Source organism: Dasypus novemcinctus, chromosome 17 (genome assembly GCF_030445035.2).
Source record: "Dasypus novemcinctus isolate mDasNov1 chromosome 17, mDasNov1.1.hap2, whole genome shotgun sequence".
NCBI classification, from domain to species: Eukaryota; Metazoa; Chordata; class Mammalia; order Cingulata; family Dasypodidae; genus Dasypus; species Dasypus novemcinctus.
Genome location: NC_080689.1, coordinates 910,812 through 933,343, shown reverse-complemented (window position 1 = coordinate 933,343; position 22,532 = coordinate 910,812). Strand labels below are relative to the sequence as shown.

The 22,532-nt window shown below is 37.3% G+C and overlaps 1 protein-coding gene across 2 annotated transcripts in view; it reads left to right on the top strand.

Annotated features, from left to right (window-relative positions):
• The window catches only part of ZC3H6 (zinc finger CCCH-type containing 6), a 94,774-nt gene that overhangs the window by 59,680 nt on the left and 12,562 nt on the right, over positions 1-22,532 (top strand). For both annotated transcript variants that reach the window (XM_071208696.1, XM_071208697.1), the window contains 5 exons: positions 2,670-2,786; positions 3,378-3,489; positions 10,833-10,942; positions 11,383-11,636; positions 12,810-13,285. In XM_071208696.1, coding sequence (XP_071064797.1) covers positions 2,670-2,786; positions 3,378-3,489; positions 10,833-10,942; positions 11,383-11,636; positions 12,810-13,285 — 1,069 coding nt within the window. The remainder of the gene's footprint in view (positions 1-2,669; positions 2,787-3,377; positions 3,490-10,832; positions 10,943-11,382; positions 11,637-12,809; positions 13,286-22,532) is intronic.

Here is a 22,532-nt window from a genome sequence, read left to right as displayed (position 1 = left end):
TAAAAATGGATGAAAAACCTAAATACAAATGCAAGAACCATAAAGCTTCTAGAAGAAAATGTAGGAAAAGATCTTCAAGACCTCGTGATAGGTGGTGGATTCTTAAAGGAGATAAGAGGAGGGCTGAGATTGACTATGGATGTTTAATGTACATAGAAGTTTTAATTAACTTTACTGTAAAAGTGTGGAAATGTGTAATGTTGATGGTAACACATTATAGTGAGTAACAGCTGGTATGTAAATGGGAATGTGGCTGGAAAAGGTAGTCTAGGATGTAAATGGCAATGACAGAAAGCTAGAGAATAGTCTAGGGACTAACACAGTAAACTCAGAGGTGGATAAGAATTGTGGTTGATGGTACAGATGCAAGAGTGTCCTTTGTGAGCTAGAGCACATGTGTATCACTGTTGCAGGGTGGTGGGAATGTGAGAAGCATGGGAAAAATACAACTGGAGTGGCCTATGGACTGTGGTTAACAGTAATAATGTAATATTCATGCATCTAAGCCAAAGATGTACTGTGTTGATAATGAGGGAGTATGGAGGAGGTGTGCCAAATGTATGCTATGGACCTGGTAATAGTCTCATAATCTGTAACAAATGTTCCGCACGGTGTGGTGTGTTGATAGAGGAGTGTTGTTTGGGAATTCTGCACATGTGCATGATTGTTTCATAAGTTTACAATTTCTGCCAGAAAAATATATTTAAAAAATAATAATAGGGTGAGTGGGGGAAATACACCAAACGTAAGATAAGGACTATAATTAGTAGTAAGATTTTGACAGTATTCTTTCATAATTTGTAACAATTATCTCACAACAATGCAAGTTGTTGGTGGCAGGTTGATGTATGGAACCGCTATGTGATGTTATGCATGTTTGTTGTGTGAGTTCACAACTATTACTATACACTTATTGTTTATGTATGTTCATGTATAAATGATATGAAAATAATAATAATAATAATAGTGTGGGTTGGGGGAAAATATACCAAATGTAAGATACTTTGGTTAGTAGTAATATTTTGAGGATGCTCTTTTATCATTAGTTAAAAATGTTTCAGGGAAGTGGATGTGGTTCAAGTGATAGGGCCTATGCCTACATATGGGGGGACCCAGGTTTGATCCCTGGGGCCTCCTGGTGAAAAGAAGAAGAGAAAGTGTTCCTGTGCGGTGAGCAAGTGCCCACGTGGTGAGCCAGTGCCTGGGCAAGTGAGTCACGCAGCAAGATGATGACACAACAAAAGAGAGATGGAGGGGAGAGTCAAGGTGCAGTGTAGCAGAGACCAGGAACTGAAGTGTGCAGTTGACAGGGAACCTCTTTCCACATCAGAGGACCCTAGGATCAAATCCCAGTGAATCCAAGAGGGGAAAGATGAGAAGGAAGACAAAAAGAGAAATAGATACAGAAGATCACACAGTAAATGGATACAGACAGCAAAAACAGTAGGATGGGGGTGGAGAAGGGGGAGGGGAAGGGGAGGAGGGGAATAAAATAAATAAAAATCTCAAGAAAAATAATGTTTCACAACAATGCAAGGTATTGATGGTAGGGTGAGGTACAAGAACCCTGTTGGATGTTATGTATATTTGGTTTGTAAGTTCACAACTATTACTATACATTTATTGTTTATATATGTTTATGTATGAGTGATATAGTTCAATAAATTTTTTAAAAGTGCAAAAAATAAATACATAAGTAAACAAAAAAACCAGTGTTGGTTTATAGCATTCCCACATGTAAATCCTTAGCATGTCTAAGCTTCATGCTCTGACTTGATAATGGATCTTATACTGGGGAGAGCTGAGGAACATGAGTGGCATGGTGAGACTTTCTACCAAAGATTTATTTCTCTCAGTTTTTTAAATTTAAGAGTTGAAATTACTACATGTTCTTGGTTGTTTTTGTTTAAGGAAAGTGAAAAGCAAAAAAATTCTGTCATCTTCCATTCAGACACTCACAGTTAAAATTTGGAGGTTTACTAGAGGTCTAGTCTTTTTTCCTTTGCATGTATTAATTATAAAATTGAGACCTGTTTCTCACTTAGTAAAATTTTGTGAACATTTTCTTAGTCCCCAAACAGTCTTTCCGCTCCATGGCTTTTTAATAACCACACAGCATTCCAGCACCTCAGTGTACCGTGGTGAGATTGGCCAGTCTCCTCTGAGGTGTGCAGAGTGCTTCTATTCTTTCTTTGTGTGGTTTGCTTTGCTACATAAGCACTGCTGTGGTAATTATTTTTGTTAATAAATTTTTGTGTGCCTCCCTGATAATTCCTTCAGAATAATCCTGAAAAGCAAAAATTCCGAGTCAAAAGATACGGACATTTAAAAGTCTTTTATAACTTATCTACCAACACTATTATGAGAGGGTATATTTTATTGCGCCTTTGTCAACACTGAATAATATTGTTATTTTCAAGCTTGCAATAATTTTAATTTTAAAATTGTAGTGTATGTATGCATTAAAATAGAAATATTCTTTGCAAACACTAGAAGTAATAAGCAGATTTCTAGAAGCATAGCTCTCCATAAGTAAATCAATAGCATCAGAATATTCAGTCTCAATGATTTTTAGTAGTTAATTTGTATGCTTTCAAGATGTACATGACTAATAATTTTAATATCAATATTTCATATGTAGTATTCAAATGAAAATGTTTTTCTTGCAGAATAATAAACCAGGGAAAAAGTGGAAGGTTATGACTCAGGAATTTATTAATCAGCACACAGTGGAACACAAAGGAAAACAGATCTGTAAATACTTTCTGGAAGGGAGATGTATTAAGGTAAATTTATAAGGGAATCATTTTAACTTTCAAAATAATCATTAAAATTTAAAGTTTTGTTTGGGGGGTAATTTTCTTTCTTGTATAGTTATAGTGGACCTGGTTCTTCAAATGTATCTTGCATGAAAATGTTGGGGCTCATTTACTTATGGTCTGGGACAATAGCATACTTTTGGAAAACCTGATTTTATCTGAAGAATGCATGATGCTGACTGTGTTTTTAGTGGGTTATTAAAACTAACTGCTGGAATCCTTGTGGAGGCCCTGTGGATAGTTACTGTTATCATTGTCACGCCATATATGGCCCCAAGAGGATTGCTTGGGGGCAAGGTGAGTGCTGGAAGAAGCCATGGCATCCTCGCCAGCAGTGCACCTTCCACTCCTGTGCGGCCTCTGTGCACACTGGCTCTGGGCCACGTCTACTCTCCGGGGAAGAATCTGGGGGATTATTTGAATTATTATTGATTTGTTATTTAAAAACTGAAGATATGACCATAATTCTGCCATGAAACACCATGGAGAAAATCTAACTCTACTGTTTCCTTTTTCTTTGTTTCTCTCTCTCTCTTTCTCCCTTTTGTTTGTGAATAGGGAGATCAGTGTAAATTTGATCATGATGCAGAGTTGGAGAAGAGAAAAGAGATCTGCAAATTTTATTTACAAGGATATTGTACCAAAGGAGAGAACTGCATTTATATGCATAATATCCTTTTTAAAAATGTTATACAGAATATTGAGGTTATTAAACATCACTGAGGTTTTTGCTTATCTGTTTGTCTTTAATCATAAATACAACCTAGAAAGCCTAGTTTGGTTTTAAACTTAAAATAACATGTTACATAAAGCCAGCCTAGGTATTAGCCTGTATACTTCAGAAGGGCCAAACTCAGTTTTATTCTTTAGGGAAAATGAAATAACTTCCTTTTAAAAAACAAAAAAATCGGAGAAATATAAAAGTACTTTGTATAGTTTAAAGTATTCCAAGAGGCCATGTTTCCTGAGGAGGTAGTTGGCAAAATATTTATTCTATGACTTAATTATTTACTTAGGTTTATAAGTAATAAATGATCATTGTTGAAAATATAAAGTCTCACCAAACCTTAACACTAAGGGTAAACACTTTATATTCTTCCCTGCTTTCCCCCTTGGAAATACATACATTTAAATTGTACTCCTGCTCCCAACCCAAATTGGGATTATAGTTTTCTGGTCCTTTAAAAAAAAATTGTGAATCTTACCATGTTAATTTTTTCTCCAGATTGCAAACTGGTTGTTCACTACCATTTATGAGTAATGGAAACTTTCCTCATGGACTTGAAATTCTACTTTTATCATACACTTAATGTTGCTATATGTGTTTTTTTTCCCAGAGTAATTGTCTGGCTTCATGGGCTTTTCTGCCCTCCGTTCTGTGCTGTTGGTTATGACTCCTACTTCAGCAGCACTCTGTGATATTTGGTAGTGCAACTTTGCTCACTTGACTTTTTTAAAAAAATTTTTATCTTGGCTATAGTCTCACTTTTATTTTTCCAGTTAAATTTGTAAATAATTTTGTTAAGTTTACGAAAATACTGTAAAAAGAAGGAATTGAATAAAATTGAAAGTGAAGAATCTTTTATCATAGATCTAAATGTAAAACAATGAAACCATACAAATGCTAGAGGAATACAGGAATGAATTCCTTCATAACCCAGGAGAGCAGAAAACTTTCCTACTATAACTCAAAATCCAGAAGCAGTAAGGAAAAAGATATTCAGCTGCATAAAAGTTTTAAAATTTACACAACAAAAATATACTACATAAGCAATATAAAAGACTATAAAGTAGGGAATTGCCACTTAACAAAAAGATACTATTTTTAATATATGAGTTTCTAAAAATTGAGAAGAAAAATGGGGTAAGAGATACAGATAGTTAACAGAAAAAGAAGTGAAGATGGCCCTAAAACATATGAAAAGATGCTCAATCTTGTTCATAGTAAGAGGGATACAAATTAAACTACACTGAGATACCATTTGTAGCTCTCATATTTGCAAAAATCTAAAATATTTGACTGTAAAGTCTGTTGGCAAGGCTCTGTGAAAATAGACACACACCTTTTTGGTGGGAAAGCAGAAATGGTATATACCCTTATGGAGGGAAATTTGGCAGTATTTAACAGTTACCATGCATTTACCCTTTGACCTAGCAATTCCATCATTTTACAAATTCTAATGAATTAATGGATCTAAGCAGCGATTACTGATGACTGTTAAGCTCGTTAGGTGAAAAGTTGATGAGGGACTCCTGTTTTGGATGGATCAGGCCGACAACACTTGATATTTGGATAAATCTTAACGTTGCTAAAAAAGAGAGAGAGTAAGTGACTCCAGATAGGGCATAGTAGGGAGTAGTTAAACACTACCTATGAAATTTTGTCAGAAATTTGAATGTGAATCAAATCAAGCCCCTAGATCTAATTACCAATTTATGGGAAATACAATAGATACAGGACATGACAAAAATGACAAAGATACAATTAGCCAAATTCTAGTCAAATTTGTCAAGAGGAAAAGTGATGTGGTTTTTGTAACAAATAAATGATACATGGGAACTTCATGAGATCAAAAGGAGAACCTTGAGAGATATGTTAACCAGATGCAATTTATGGTTTATGTTTGGATTCTGATTTGAGTAAAGTAACTAGAAAACCATTTTTTGAAAGAGTCTGAAAAATTTGTACAGTAACTGAATATTTGATTAAATTAATGCATTAATTTTGTTAAGCTGATATTTGGGTTGTGATTGTAAGGAAAAATATTCCTTATCTGTTGGAGATAGATACTAAAATATTTACAGATTAAGTATATTTTGAATATACTTTAAAATACTTGTGTGTTTGGAGGAAGAGTCATGAAGGGAGTATTGGACTGGTTATAGATCTCACAAATTTGGTCAAATGATAAAAATTGTTGAAGCTGCATGATCAAGATGAAGGAGCTAATTTTTTTCCTTTTTAATAGAAAATGTGGGTTTACAGAATAATTTTGTGTGAGTTGCAGGATTCCCATACACCATCCCACCACCAACACCTTGAAGTGGCATGGAACATTTGTTACAATTGATGATAGCACATTTTTTGTAATTGTACTATTAATTAATGATTTAATGTAAGAATCACTGTTTGTGTAGTATAGTACTGTGGATTCTTTTTAAAATTTTTCTGTTACCATCTACACAATCTAACTTTTCCCCTTTTAATCATATTCAGATATTTATTTCAGTGCTCTAATAGCATTTACAATTTTATACTACCCAATACCAAAACATTTCCATCATTCCAGATAGGAATCTGTACATTTTAAACCTTAACTTCTCATTCTCTATCCCTACCCCATCCCATGGTAACCTGTCTTCTAGATTATGACTCTATAGTTTTTGCTTATTTTTAATTATTTCATATCCATGAGATCATACAATATTTGTCCTTTTGTGTCTCACTCAACACGATGTCTGCAAGGTTCATCCATGTTGCCACATGTATCAGGACTTCATTCCTTTTTACGGTTGGATAATATTCCATTATATATATATATATATACACACACATACACCCACCCCATATTTTATTTATCCACTCATCAGTTGATGGATACGTGGATTGTATCCATCTTTGGCAACTGTGAATAGTGCCTCTATGCACATCGGTACACAAATACCTGTTGGAGTCCCTGCTTTCAATTATTTTTTTGTTGTTTGTTTTTTGCTTGTTGTCTGCTCATTTTTTCTCATTGTCTGCTCATTGCTTTTGCTTGTTATCTATTTGTTGTTAGGAGGCACCAGGAAACGAACCTGAGACCTTCCATGAGGGAGGTGAGTGCTCAAGTGCTTGAGCCACATCCATTCCATTAATTCTTTTGGGAACGTATGAAGTGGTAGGATTCCCCGGTCATATGGTAATTCAATACTTCGCTTTCTGAGGAATCGTCAAATTGTCTTCCAGTGGCTGCACCATTTCACATTGCCACCAGCATTGAATGAATGTTCCTATTTCTCTGCATCCTTTCCAACTTTTGTTATTTTTCTCTTTTTAAAATAGCAGCCAATCTAGTCTAGTGGGTGTGAAATGGTATCTCATTGTGATTTTGATTTCCATTTCCCTGATGGCTAATGATGTTGAGCATCTTTCCAGAGGCCCCTCAACTGAATCCAATATAATCAAAAGGGTGTCACACCCAGAAGGATAGATTAGTTTACAAACATAATCTTCCTCTTTTTGGGATTCACAAAAATAACCTCAAACTGTCACACACCATTAAGTAGGATGTTAACTGTGGGCTTTTCATTTATGCCTTTTATCATGTTAAGGAAGTTTTCTTCTATTCCTAGTATTCTAAGTGTTTTTATCAAGAAGAGGTGCTAGATTTTGTCAAATGCCTTTTCTGCATCAATTAAGATGATTATGTGTTTTTCCCCTTCATTCTGTTAGTGTGTTGTATTGATTTTCTCATGTTGAACCACCTTTGCATTCAGGGATAAATCCCACTTGATCATAGTGCATAATTATTTTAATGTGCTGTTGGATTTGGTTTGCTAGTATTTTATTGAGGATATTTGTATCTATATTTACAAGAGATACTGGTCTGTAGTTTTCTTTTCTGGTGGTATCTTTATCTGGCTTTGGTAATAGGGTGATGCTGGCCTCGTACAATGAGTTAGAGAGTGTTCCCTTCTCAATTTTTGGGAAGAGTTCGAGCAGAATTGGAGTTAAGTCTTCTTGGATTGTTTGGTAAAATTTCCCTGTGAAGCTGTCTGGTCCTGGGCTTTTCTGTGTTGGGAAGTTTTTGATGACTAGTTCAGTCTCTTTACTAGTAATTGGTTTGTTGAGGTCTTCTATTTCTTCTTAAGTCAATGTAGGTAGTTTGTGTATTTCTAAAAATTTGTTCATTTCTCCCAGGTTATCTTATTTATTTATTTATATTTATTATTTATTCATAGTATCCTCTTTTTATCCTTTTCATTTCAGAAAGGTTGGTAATAATACCCCTCTTTTCATTTCTGATTTTAGTTATTTGTATCCACTCTCTTTTTTCTTTGCCAGTATAGCTAAAGGTTTGCCAATTTTACTGTGATCTTTTCAAAGAACCAATTTTTGATTTTGTTGCTTCTGTCTATTCTTTTTTCATTCTTTCAAAGTTGCAGAGTTTGTTTCTTTATACAGGCATCTGCGTGGGAGTGGATGCATATATGTGCATATGTCTATACACAGAAGTTTTGTACAAAAATATAGTGATTGTGAAGCTTGTATTTTTTTACTTAATATTTATGTCTTTAATCGTATGGATTCTATTTTCATGTATGATATGTAGCCAGGACTTATTTTTTTTCCTAGTGGTTATCTCATTGTTGTCTTGTCATCACTGATTTAAAATGGCACCTTTTTCAGATCCTAAATTTGCCTGTGTGCTATCTGCTTCTAGAGTACTACTGCCCATTTGCTGTTGACTATTGTCTTCTGTAATGGTATGTTTGATATTGGGTAGGGCAGATACTTTTCTTTTTAAACATGATTTTGGTTATTTTGTATATTTTCTCCCTTTGATGAATCTTAAATTTATCTTATTCAAGAGAATAAATAAAACTTTCCATATTTTGATATTTTCTTTAGAAATCAGATACCTTTTTGAACAATTTCATTCTATTCTTTTGGCTTTTTCTTTTAAGCAGATAGCCATACCATATAGAAATGATGATAATTTTATTTATATTTATACCTCTTACTTAATTTTAATGTATTGACTACATTTCCAGAATAATGTTAAATAATAGTGTTTGTGGGAGACATAACACATGTTTTGATGATAATGCCCCTTTTGCTTTAGCTTGAGACTGTAATTTTAAGATAGATTTGAAAATATATCAAGGTATCAAGGGCTCATCGTTGGACCATCCATCTTTGTTTGTCTTTGCCATTGCACTGATGGCTCCGATTATGAGCCTGTGTGCCTGAAATATGAACTAGGCCTAGAGCGTTGGGGTGCCTAAGAGTTACCTCCTGAGAGCCTCCATGTTGCTCAAATGTGGCCACTCTCTAAGCCAAACTCAGCATGTAGATGCATTGCCTTCCCCCCAGTGTGGGACATGTCTCCCGAGTATGAGCCTCCCTGGTGCCGAGGAATTACTACCAAGCACCAGCTGATGATGTAACTAGAAAAAGACCTTGAATAAAGAGGTCAACTCAGACTGGTAGCATATCTCAGCCTACATGTAAAATCAGGTGTTAAAAACTGCTTTTGAGTTTGGATAAAAGGGGGAAATGGAAAGGACAAGTGAGTTTATATGGCTGTGAGTCTCCAAAAAAGAGTCAGGAGATTGTCAGAGGGGTGATGCTTATGCACCCCTCTGCAGGGTACCAGAGACAGCCAAGGTAGATGGAAACCCAGGTGCTGGTTCTGCTGAGGGCTGCAGAGACCCACAGGTTCTATGGTCATGGCAGATGGCTCTGGAGTTCAGGGCCATGTCAGTTGGCCCTACTTTGGAGTTTGTGTTCCTCAGTGTGATGGAATTGGACTCAGATATGACCTTTCTACACATGCCTCTTCTGTTACTTTTACTGGACCTGTGGTTGGCGTTTGGGTTGGTGTATACTCAGGAGACCTGAATCTCTGGACTGTTCATGTGACGGCTAGGCCTGGGCCTCAGCAGACTTGTGGCTCCTACCCTCTGGTTTGTTGAACTTACCCTGGCCAGCTGACAGGGAGGTGAAGAGGGTCAACCACCACACCAGGGAGCCAAGAGTGCCTACAACTGCAAGCAGGAGAATTGCATCCATCATCCATGTGGAATCTAAGTCCCCTCTTGATGTAGAGGGGGACTGGACATAACCATCCCAGGGTCCATAGGATGGAGGAATAGAGTATGGATTAGAGTGGACTTACTGTTGTTCTGCTGGGGAACTATTGTGATTAGTAAGGGAAGAAATTGTAATAGTGATGTGGAGAGGGTGGCCATGGTGGCTGCTGATGGTAGGGAGATGGAAGAAGAGATATGGTGTGGGGGCATTTTCAGGATTTGGAGTTGTCCTGGGTGGTGCCGCAGGGACGGATGCTGGACGTTGTGTGTCCTGCTGTGTCCCACTGGGTGGATAGGGGGATAGTGTGGACTACAATGTGGACCACTGTCCATGTGGTGCAGCAGTGCTCCAGAATGTATTCGCCAGGTGCAGTGGATGTGCCACAACGATGGAAGCGATTGTTGATGTAGGGCGGGTGGGGTAAGTAGGGCGGGGGGTATATGGGGACCTCATATTTTTTTAATGTAACATTTAAAAGAAAATAAAGAAGAAGAAAAAATATATATATATATTTATCAAGGTAAAGAAACATTATATTTACCAAGAGTAGTTTTTAAAATCCAAAAAAGGATTTTGAATTTTATCAGTTGCATTTTGCAACTGCCAAAATGATCATAAGATTTTTCTCACTGACCATATCAATATGAGATTACAATAATAATTTTCCTAAAACCATCCAGGAATTCCCTTAAAAAATCACTACCTGAAAATGCTATCTCTTTCACTATACTCCTAGCCTTAATATGTTCTTTAGAAGTTTGTCTCTTAAAAATCTTAAGATTGGTCTACAGTTTTCATTTTTTGAATGTTTGACTTTAACATTACACATCAACCCCTTTATTTTTTTCATAGATAGAAATAAGCTATTGCTACAAAAATTTATTTGTTCCTTATAATATTTTATTTCATTGTGGAAATAAATCGGGCTTGCCAAATGAAAATACTATTGTATTTGCTATAATCATTATACATATTTTCTTTTAAAAATAGTTTTCTAGTTTTAATAGAGCAAGACATATTTTTAAAGATTTTGGAATGCTTTGCCACATGATTAAAATATTTACTCTTAATAAAATAAAAAATAATTTTATCTAATATAATAGAAAATTCAATTTATAATAATACAGTCTTATTGTTTCAGTTCAGTGTTTTCTTTGGCTAGAAAATATTATAGTTTGATTTTAGTTGGTCTGTTCCTTAATATTTTTATTTACATGAATTTCCATGCAAGTTCTATCATACAGGAGCAAAATGTTACCAAGGAGACAACTGTAAATTTTCCCATGATCTTCTGACTAAAGAAACAAAGAAACTTTTGGACAAAGTGAGTAATGTTTTTGTACCTTAGTTATCTGTTAGCTCTCTCTATAGATTCATTGATGTGAATAGCTGAATTTCAGACAATAGTGCATAATAGATATTTAATATATCATATTTCATAAAATTCTGCTGAGAAACCAAGGGTTTGTTATTTTATGTTTTATCCTATTAATATAGTATGCTGGAAAAGTAGAAATATTAGAGTAGGAATTAGGAATCTTTTGTTTTTATCCCTGGTCTATCATTTAAAAAGCTAATTTACTTTGGATAATACCCTTTACCTCTTTGAATCTTACTTTCTTTATCAAAAATGAAGAGTTAGCTATCTATGATCAACCTTGTGTTGTATTTTTCTATTAACAACTAATTTACTGAAGTCTTCAAAATTTTAAATGTAAGGACAAGTGCTTGTTTTGAAAAGTAATCTTTGCCAATTATTTTTAGGTGTTAAATACTGATGAAGGATCCACAAATGAAGATGAAAGAGAATTAGAAGAACTTAAGAAGCATGGCCTAACTCCTCTTCCCAGACCACCACCAGGAGTTGGGCTTCTGCCAACCCCAGCAGAGCCTTTCCCCTTTTCCGATCCTGAAGATGATTTCCAGACAGATCTCTCTGATGATTTCAAGAAAATCCCATCTCTTTTTGAAATAGTTGTAAAACCTACTGTGGATTTAGCACACAAGATTGGGAAGAAGTAAGTTAAACATTTTTTCCAAAAATGGCAGCAATTTTTCTTTTCCTAAAAGTTCTGAAGAAACTAGCTTGTATTCCATGGTCATATAATTGAAGTTGGAGAGAGCAGTTGCCTGACGTCATGCAGACTGCTGCTCCCCCTCCTTCTTGGCCCCACCTTCTGCTGCTGCCACCAGTGTTTTTTCCTCTGGAATCTTGCAAATACCCTTCACATAGCAGGCCTGAACTGGCATTCCTCTACCTGGTTATGAGACTGAACGCCACTGATCATGTCTTCCGAGTGGGCACTACATCATTCAGAGAAGTACTGCCCTAGGTTAGGGAGAAAAGCTCCAGGTGGGCAGGATCCCAGCTTTTACTCACCCACCAGGCTCTGTGCAGGTGTGGATTCTTTTAAACCTGAAAACTCAAGGAAGTAGTGGGGTCTCAGCAAATGAGGAAATTGACAGCAAACATCACAATTAATGTCAACCATTAAAAGTTTTTCTGTTAAAGTCAGGAAGATGACAAGTATGTTCACTGTTCTGCTAATACTACATATCAGATCCTAGTCAATGAATGAGAGAAAGATAATAATTAGATACAATGATTAGAAATGGACAGGCAGGCTCATTATTTCCCTCAGTAGACCCACAGAATTGAATTCTTCAATTAGAATTGAGTTGGCAAGATGTCCAGAAAGAAGGGCAATAATATATTTAGTATTTTCAACAAATGAAAACTTTTTATTTGCCAGTAATAATCAATTAAAAGTATCAGTTAAAAGTTGTATGTTTATATAGTATGTTTCTGACTATGATGTAAAAAAGAAGGGCTGGGGGCTAGGTATGCCTGGAAAGAGGACTAAAAGAGAACCAATCAAAACAATGTATCTCCTAGTAGTGGAAGTACACATAATTCTTATTTATCTTTATACTTTCCTGTTTTTCAAAGTATCTATAATAGATAATTTTTAGAACAGCTAAGCAGCTATTAAGAAAACTATGAGTTAAATGAACCAAGGTGCATTGTGTGGTATTTTCAGGTATTGATGGTATGGAATAAATTGCTTTTTAAAAACGATATTCTATTCTGAAATAGAAAGACATACTTAACCAGTATATGTTTAGAAATTTAACGTTCTTTTTTTTATTCTCTTTCCTTTTAACTAAGAAACAATACTTTCTGTTTACAGGCCACCAGCATTTTATAACAGTGCCTCACCACCAGGGCCACAGTTTCAGGGAAACAGCCCACACCCTCAACACACGTATAGTTCTGGGTCCAGCCCAGGTCCTGGACCTCACGTGTCCCAGGCACTCAGCAGTCCTGTGATGTACCCGGCTTCCCCTGCCCCACCGCTGCCACCAAGCCCGCCATTGCTGCCTGGCCCCTCTGGAATTGTGGGTCCTCATGGTCAAGTCCCTGTTCAGCCGGGCACACCTTTCACTCCACCTGGTGGGAGTGGCTCTTACCCCTCCTCGGACTTTCAGGAGCACATGATGGACATGTCTAGAGAGAACCACCATGCTCCAGGCTCATCACTCCTGCGAAGTCCTGGTGAAATGCAGCTCAGCAACTATGAGTCCCCACAAAACCCAGCTGAATTTTATGATAATTACTATTCACATCATGCTGTACATAATTTTCAGCTACCCAGTAACCCTGGAGGTAAGTTTACCTTATGAAATAACTCATTTATTTATTTATTTGTTAATTATTTTTAATATTTTTATTACAGAAGTTGTGAACCTATAAAACAATCATGGACATGTGTAGTATTCCCATACAACACCCCTTCACCAACACATCACACCATTGTGGAACATTTATTACAGATTATGAGATAATATCATCAGACTATTACCACCAACTGTGACATATTTTTTGGCATATTTGGCATATGGGCGTATTTTTTCTATACCTCCTGTTATCGACACAGTACATCTTTGGCATTGGTGCAAGAATATTACAGTCTTGCTGTTAACTATAGTCCATAGGTTATATGAATTGTATTTTCCCCCTGCTTCTCCACATTCCCACCATCCTGTACTAGTGATGTACATCTGCTCTAGTCCACAGAAGGATGTTTTTGCATTTGTATTATTAATGGCCATTCTCATCCTCCTCCGGGTTCACGGTGTTAGTCCCTAGTTTATTCTCCAGCTTTCTTTCAATTGACTTTTACATCCTAGACTACCCTTTTCAGCCACAATCCCATTTATAAATCAGCTGCTACTCACTATAATGTGTTACCATCAACTCTATCCATTTCCATACATTTTACAGTCAAGTTAATTAAAACTTCTACGTACATTAAGCATCAATACTCCTTCACAGCCATCCTCTTATCTCCTAATAACCTGTACTCTAGGTTTTAACCCCCTGTATTTATTCTTTATATTTAGTTCATATTAGTGAGACCATGTAATATTTGTCCTTTCGTGCCTAGTTTGTTTCACTTGGGAAAATGTCTTCAAGATTCATTATGTTACCATATGTGTCCTAATTTCATTTCTTCTTACTACAGCATAGTATTCCATCATCTGTATATACCACATTTAGTTTATCCATTCATTGGTTGATGGACACTTGGGTTGTTTCCATATTTTCGCACTTGTGAATAATGCTGCTATGAATGTCAGTGGGCAAATGTCTGTTCGTGACACAGTTTTCAGTTCTTCTGGATATGTTCCTAGTAGAGGAATTGCTGGATCATGTGGTAGTTCTATATTTAACTTCCTGAGGAACCGCCAAACTGTCTTCTACAGAGGCTGCACCATTTTACAATTCCACCAGCAGTGAAGGAGTGTTCCTATTACCCCATGTCCAGGGCTTACTTTTTCTTTTTTTAAATAATGGCCATTCTATGAGGTGTTAGATGATACATCATTGTCACTTCGATTTGCATGTCCCTAATAGCTAATGATATTGAGCATTTTTTCATCTGCTTTTTGGCCATTTGTATTTCCTCTTTGAAGAAATGTCTATTTAAGTCTTTCGCCCATTTTTAAGTTGGATTGCTTGCTCTTTTATTGTTGAATTGTATGATCTTTTTATATAAAATGGAAATCAAACCCTTATCAGATATGTGGTTTCCAAATATTTTCTGCCTTTGAATGGTCTGCCTTTTCACCTTCTTGATGAAGTCCTTCGAATCACAAAACTATTTGTTTGAGGAGGTCCCATCTATCCATATTTTCTTTCATTGCTTTTCAGTGTTTTCAGTGTAAGGTTTAAGAATGCACCACCTACCACCAGATCTTGAAGATTTTTCCTACATTTCTTCTAGGAGTTTTATGGTTCTAGCTTTTATGTTTGGGTCTTTGATCCATTTTGAGGTAATTTTTGTATAAGGTGTGAGATAGGGGTCCTCTTTCTTTCTTTTGGCTATGGATAGCCAGTTCTCCCAGCACCATTTGTTGAATAGATTGTTCTTACCCAGCTTGGTGTGTTTGACAGTCTTGTCAAAAATCACTTAACTGTAGACATGACTGAGGGTCTGTTTCCAAACCATCAGTTTGGTTCCATTGGTCTATGTGTCTGTCTTTTATGCAGTACCGTGCTGTTTTTGCCACTGTAGCTTGGTAATATGATTTAAAGTCCAGAAGTGAGAGTCCTCCAACTTCACTTTTTAAGATGTTCCTGACTATTTGGGGCCCCTTACCCTTCCAAATAAATTTTTCTTCTCTCCCCTAACCCCTCCCCCCCAGTTATCTGCTCTCTGTGTCCATTCACTGCATGTTCTTCTGTGTCCACCTGTATTCTTGTCAGCGGCACCTGGAATCCGTGTCTCTTTTTTTTTTTTTTTTTTAAATATTTATTTATTATTATTTTTTAATTACATTTAAAAAAATATATGAGGTCCCATTCAACCCCACCGCCCCCGCCCCCCACTCCCCCCACAGCAACACTCTCTCCCATCATCGTGATACATCCATTGCACCTGGTAAGTTCATCTCTGAGCATCACTGCACCCCATAGTCAATGGTCCACATCATAGCCCAGACTCTCTCACGTTCCATCCAGTGGGCCCTGGGGGGATCTACAGTGTCCCGTAATTGTCCGTGAAGCACTATCCAGAACAACTCCACGTCCCGAAAACGCCTCCACATCTCATCTCTTCCTCCCGTTCCCCACACCCAGCAGCCCCCATGGCTACCGTTCCCACACCCATTTCACATTTCCTCTGTGGACATTGGATTGGTTGTGTCCATTGCACACCTATGTCAAGTGAGGGCTTAGATTCCACATGGGTACTGGATGCACTCTTCCCGCTTCTAGTTGTAGACACTCTAGGCTCCATGTTGTGGTGGTTGACCTTCTTCAACTCCATGTTAGCTGAGTGGAGTAAGTCCAATAAATCAAAGTGTAGGAGCTGAAGTCTGTTGAGGCTCTGGGCCTGGGTGTCATATTATCAGTCCATAGATTCAAATCCCCTACATATATCTTAAACCCAGCACTGACTACAATTCCAATAAAGTAGCATGCAAGTCTTGTGAAAAGAGATCCCCTCTGAGTCCAATTCCATCACGCAGAAACACCAGCTCCAAAGAAGGGCCATCTGTCATGGCAGTGAACCCCTTCTGCCATGACCATAGAACCCGTGGGCCTCTTTATCCCTCAAAAGAACCAATACCTGGGGTTGTATCTACCTTATCTGTCTCTTAGACTCTGTTCAGTTGTACATAGGGGTATTCCTTCTGACAACCTCCAGACTCTTTTTTAGAGACTCACAGCCTTATAATCTCATTTCTCCTTTCCATTTCCCCCTTACATTAGGTCAAACAGCTTCCCGAAGTCATGTCATTATATGTAGACAGGTATATTCTGCTGTTCCGCATTGAATCTTTAATTCAAGGTCATTTTCTAGTTGCTTCTTCAGCTGGTATGTGGTAGTGATCCCTCGGTGCCAGGGAGGCTCATCCCCGGGTGTCATGTCCCACGCTGGGGGGAATGCATCGCATCTACATGCTGAGTTTGGCTGTGAGAGTGGTCACATTTGAGTAACATGAAGGCTGTCAGGAGGAAACCCCCAGGCACAATGCTACTCTAGGCCTTGTTCTTATTGCAGGTGCATAGGCTCAAAAGTGTAGCCATTAGTATCAAGAGCCCACTGTTGGGCCCTCCTTCCTTCCTGGTTCTTGCCGTTGCACCTGGAGGATTGCCGCTGCTCTCCCAGGGCCCACAACAGTGACCCCCCGGCCAGGAGCCCAGTACCCCCCCAGCTGTTGTTTTTAATTGTTTCCACTATGAGTATATATAGACATTACCATATACCCTGGGCATATGCCCTGTATAACTCCCTGTCAACCATATATATCCTGTCAATAACATCCCATATCAGTATTCCTCCGCTGCCATTGTTGAACCACTCTGTGATCCAAAACTTCCCGTAAAGTGAATCCCAACATAATGTCAGCTTCAGAAGAGTCTTAGATCACCAAAATTCATATATACAATATACAGTATTTCCCCAGATCCACCATAAAACCTTTTCCCTTCCACAGCAATAATCTTTTAACTTATTCATATCATATTTCCTGAAACTGATGTACAGATTCCGAAACTATAGTTTTCAAACAAGGTAACATTTGTGCTTACTATGTGGTCCATACTTTAGGTTGTACAGTTTTCTAAATTTTTTAGTTATCCTATGTTTTGTCTTATGGTTTTCATTATTAGTCTGTCGTCCCCTATATGTTTTTGGTGTAATATTAGCTGTTTTATATTCATCCTCGTGTACTCTCACATAACTCCTCTTTTGCCCCCTTATTTACCTTTGTTCTATCCATTGCACGTCCATTTTCCCCTCCCCTTAGGGCCCACAACGCCTGCCAATCTAATGCCCTGGGAGCCGTCCTTTCTCACGAGAGATACAGTTCTCTCTATTCGACGGCATTAGTCTTCCCCAGGATATGGGTCCACCCCACCCAATGGTAGAACCCACCTTGGCAAAATGAGCCTTCAGCTATTCCCTCCGGAGTCCGTCCCGCATCAGACCATACCCCCTGAGCGTCCTAACCAGGTGACCCTCCTATTTATACTTTGGTACGTTTTACTCAACATTTAGTTCTCAACGAACTTCTGGCACTCTCCCATGTTTGTATGTTGCCCCTCCCTCCCACCTATTTCTTGGACCATATTACCCCTCTTCCCATCCCCAGCCCCCCTCAAACCCAGAAAACCCCACCCGAAGGTAACCCCTTGCCCCCATTTTGTCCCTTCTTTGTGCTCATACTTACCCCCAGCTCATCACAGATTCCACCCCTACAGACATTAACTCACATCCTTCCTCCACCCCCCGATTTCCAGTAAGCCTCTTTTCCAGACTCTAGCTCTCTGAGGCAGTTAACTTATTTCATATCATTGAGGTCATATAGTATTTGTCCTTCAATGCCTAGGTTGCTTCACTTAACATAAGATTCTCAAGGTTCATCCATGTTATCACGTGCAATTGTAGTGTATTGGTTCTTACAGCTGAGTAGTATTCCATTGTGTGTATATACCACATTTTATTGATCCACTCATCTGTTGATGGACTTTTGGATTGATTCCAACTTTTGGGGATGGTGAACAATGCTGCTATGAACATTGGTGTACATATATCGGTTTGTGTCCTTGTTTTCAGATCTGATGGGTATATACCCAGCAGTGGTATTGCTGGGTCATATGGCAAATCTATGGATAATTTTTTGAGAAACTGCCAAACTGTCCTCCAGAATGGTTGGATCCTTCTGCATTCCCACCAGCAATGGATGAGTGTTCCCCTTTCTTCACATCCTCTCCAGCATTTGTATTCTACTGTTTTTTTCATGGCTGCCAATCTTATGGGAGTAAGATGGTATCTCATTGTAGTTTTGATTTGCATTTCCCTGATACTAGGGATTTGGAGCATTTTTTCATGTGCTTTTTAGCCATTTGTATTTCTTCTTTGGAGAAGTGTCTGTTTAAATCTTTTTCCCATTTTTTAAATGGGTTGTTTATCTTTTTGTTTTTGAGATATATGAGTTCTTTATATATGCAAGTTATAAGTCTCTTATCAGATATATGGTTGCCAAATATTTTCTCCCATTGTGTGGGTTCCCTTTTTACTTTCTTGACAAACTCCTTTGAGGTGCAGAAGGCTTTAATTTTGAGGTAGTCCCATTTATCTATTTGTTCTTTTGCTGCTCGTGCTTTTGGTGTGATATTCATGAAGCCATTTCCTATTACAAGGTCCTGTAGATGTTTCCCTACACTGCTTTCTAAGGTCTTTATGGTCTTGGCTCTTATATTTAGGTCTTTGATCCATCTAGAGTTGATCTTTGTATAAGGTGTGAGATGGTAATCCTCTTTCATTCTTCTACATATGGCTATCCAGTTCTCCAGGCACCATTTGTTGAATAGGCCATTCTCTCCCAGTTGAGAGGGTTTGGTGGCTTTATCGAATATTATATGGGTATATACATGAGGTTCTATATCTGAACTTTCAATTCGATTCCATTGGTCTGTGTGTCTCTCCTTATGCCAGTACCATGCTGTTTTCACTACTGTAGCTTTGTAGTATGTTTTGAAGTCAGGAAGTGTGATTCCTCCTATTTCGTTTTTCTTTTTCAATATGTCTTTGGCTATTCGGGGCCTCTTTTTTGTTAGTTTTTCTAGTTCCTTAAAGAAGGCTGTGTTGATTTTTATTGGGATTGCATTGAATGTGTAGATCAGTTTTGGTAGGATAGACATCTTAATAATATTCAGTCTTCCTATCCATGAACAGGGAATATTCTTCCATTTATTTAGGTCTTCTTTGATTTCCTTGAACAATCTTGTATAGTTCTCGATGTATAAGTTTTTTACCTCTTTAGTTAAATTTATTCCTAAGTATTTGATTTTTTTATTTACTATTGTGAATGGTATTTGTTTCTTGATTTCCTCCTGATCTTGCTCATTATTGGTGTATAGAAATGCTACTGATTTTTGCTCATTGATCTTATAACCTGCGACTTTGCTAAACTCATTTATGAGTTCTAAGAGCTTTGTTGAAGATCTCTCAGGGTTTTCTATATATAGGATCATGTCATCTGCAAATAATGAAATTTTGACTTCTTCCCTTCCAATTTGAATGCCTTTTATATCTGGTTCTTGTCTCAGTGCTCGAGCCAGTACTTCCAAGACAATGTTAAATAGGAGTGGAGACAATGGGCATCCTTGTCTTGTTCCTGATTTTAGAGGGAAGGATTTCAGGACTTCGCCATTGTAAACAATGTTGGCTTTAGGTTTTTCATATATACTCTTTATCATGTTCAAAAAGTTTCCTTGTATTCCGATCTTTTGGAGTGTTTTTATCAGGAAGGGGTGCTGTATTTTGTCAAATGCCTTTTCTGCATCTCTAGATATAATCATGTGGTTTTTTTCTCTCAATCTGTTTATATGGTGTATTACATTGATTGATTTTCTTATGTTGAACCATCCTTGCATATCTGGAATAAATCCAACTTGGTCATGGTGTATAATTCGTTTAATGTGTTGTTGAATACGATTAGCAAGTATTTTGTTAAGTATTTTTGCGTCTAGGTTCATTAGAGAAATTGGTCTGTAATTTTCCTTTCTTGTGGTGTCTTTGTTTGGCTTTGGTACTAGGGTAATGTTGGCATCATAGAAGGAATTAGGCAGTGTTCCTTCTGTTTCGATTTTTTGGAATAGTTTCACCAGGATTGGTGTTAGTTCTTTCCGGAATGTTTTGTAGAATTCACCTGTGAAGCCGTCTGGCCCTGGGCTCTTCTTAGTTGGGAGATTTTTAATGACTGATTCTATCTCTTTGCTTGTGATTGGTTTGTTAAGATCATCAATTTCTTCTTTCGTCAGTATGGGCTGCTTATGTATTTCTAGGAATTTGTCCATTTCCTCTAAATTGTCATTTTTGTTGGAATATAGTTTTTCAAAGTATCCTCTTATGATAGTCTTTATTTCTGTGGGGTCAGTGGTGATATCACCTTTCTCATTTCTTATTTTGTGTATTTGCATCTTTTCTCTTTTTTTCTTTGTTAGTCTCGCTAAAGGTTTGTCAATTTTGTTGATCTTCTCAAAAAACCAGCTCTTGGTCTTGTTTATTTTTTCAAGTGCTTTCTTATTTTCTATTTCATTTAGTTCTGCTCTTATCTTTGTTATTTCCTTCCTTCTTCTTCCTGTTGGGTTACTTTGTTGTTGTTTTTCTAATTCCTTCAAATGTGCAGTTAATTCTTCAATTTCTGCTCTTTCTTCTTTTTTGATATATGAATTTATGGCTATAAATTTCCCTCTCAGTACCGCTTTTGCTGCATCCCATAAATTTTGGTATGTTGTGTTATCATTATCATTTGTTTCAAGGTAGTCATTGATTTCTTTTGAGATTTCCTCTTTGACCCACTGTTTTTCTAAGAGTGTGCTGTTTAATTTCCAAATTGTCGTGTGAAGTCTGGGTCTCTGTCCCTTGCAAATTTCCAGCTTGACTCCACTGTGGTCAGAGATATTGTTTTGTATGATTTCGATCTTTCTGAATTCATTAAGCCTTTCTTTGTGGCCTAGCATATGGTCAATCTTGGAGAATGTTCCATGTGCGCTTGAGAAAAATGTATATCCTGCTGTGTTTGGGTGTAATGATCTATATATGTCTATTAGATCCAGCTCTTCTAATATACTGTTCAAATGTTTTGTTTCTTTAGTGATTCTCTTTTGAGATGTTCTGTCCAGAGTTGATAGTGGTATATTAAAATCCCCCACTATAATTGTAGATGCATCTATTCTTTCACTTAGTTTTTCCAGCGTTTGCCTCACATATTTAGAGGCGCCCTTGTTAGGAGCATAAATATTTATGATTGTTCGATCTTCTTGACAAATTGTCCCTTTCACTAAAATATAGTATCCTTCTTTGTCTCTCACAATTGTTTCGCATTTAAAGTCTATTTTGTCTGATATTAATATAGCTACTCCTGCCTTTTTTTGGTTGTTGTTTGCTTGTATGATTGTTTTCCAGCCATTCACTTTCAACCTCCATGAGTCTCTGGGTCTAAGATGTGTCTCTTGTAGGCAGCATATAGATGGGTCGTATTTCCTTATCCAGTGTCCCAGTCTGAATCTTTTGATAGGTGAGTTTAATCCGTTGACATTCAGTGTTATTACGTTTAGAGAGTTATTTATGGTAGCCATATTTTGGTTGGATTTGTGTTTGTTATATTTTGTTTGTATTATTTTATTTTTCCCTTCTATTTTTGTCTTTCTTGTTGCTTTTACACTCTCCTCCATCTCTGACTGTCCTGTTTTTTCCTTTCTTCCTGCAGAATTCCCTTAAGAATTTCTTGAAGGGGAGGTTTCTTGTTGATATACTCTTTCAGTTTCTGTTTATCTGTGAATATTTTGAACTCTCCATCATTTTTGAATGCTAGTTTAGCTGGATAGAGTATTCTTGGTTGGAGATTTTTTTCCTTTAGTACCTTGACTATATCATACCACTGCCTTCTTGCCTCCATCGTTTCAGATGAGAAATCAGCACTTAATCTTATGGAGTTTCCCTTGTATGTGATGGTTTTCTTTTCTCTTCCTGCTTTTAGAATTTTTTCTTTGTCTTGAGCATTGGATAATTTGACAAGTATGTGTCTTGGGGTGGGCCTGTTGGGGTTTATGACCAGTGGAGTGCGCTGTGCTTCTTGGATATGTACATCTGTCTCTTTCAGTAGATTTGGGAAGTTTTCATTCATTATTTCCTGCAACACTCCTTCTGACCCCTTTCCCTTCTCTTCTCCTTCTGGAATGCCTATAATACGTATGTTTGAGCGTTTTGCGTTATCATTCAGGTCCCTAAGTCCTATCTGGATTTTTTCTACCTTTTTATTGACCACTTCTACTATCTGTTTGATTTCCAATGCACTGTCTTCCACATCACTAATTCTCTGCTCTGCCTCTTCTA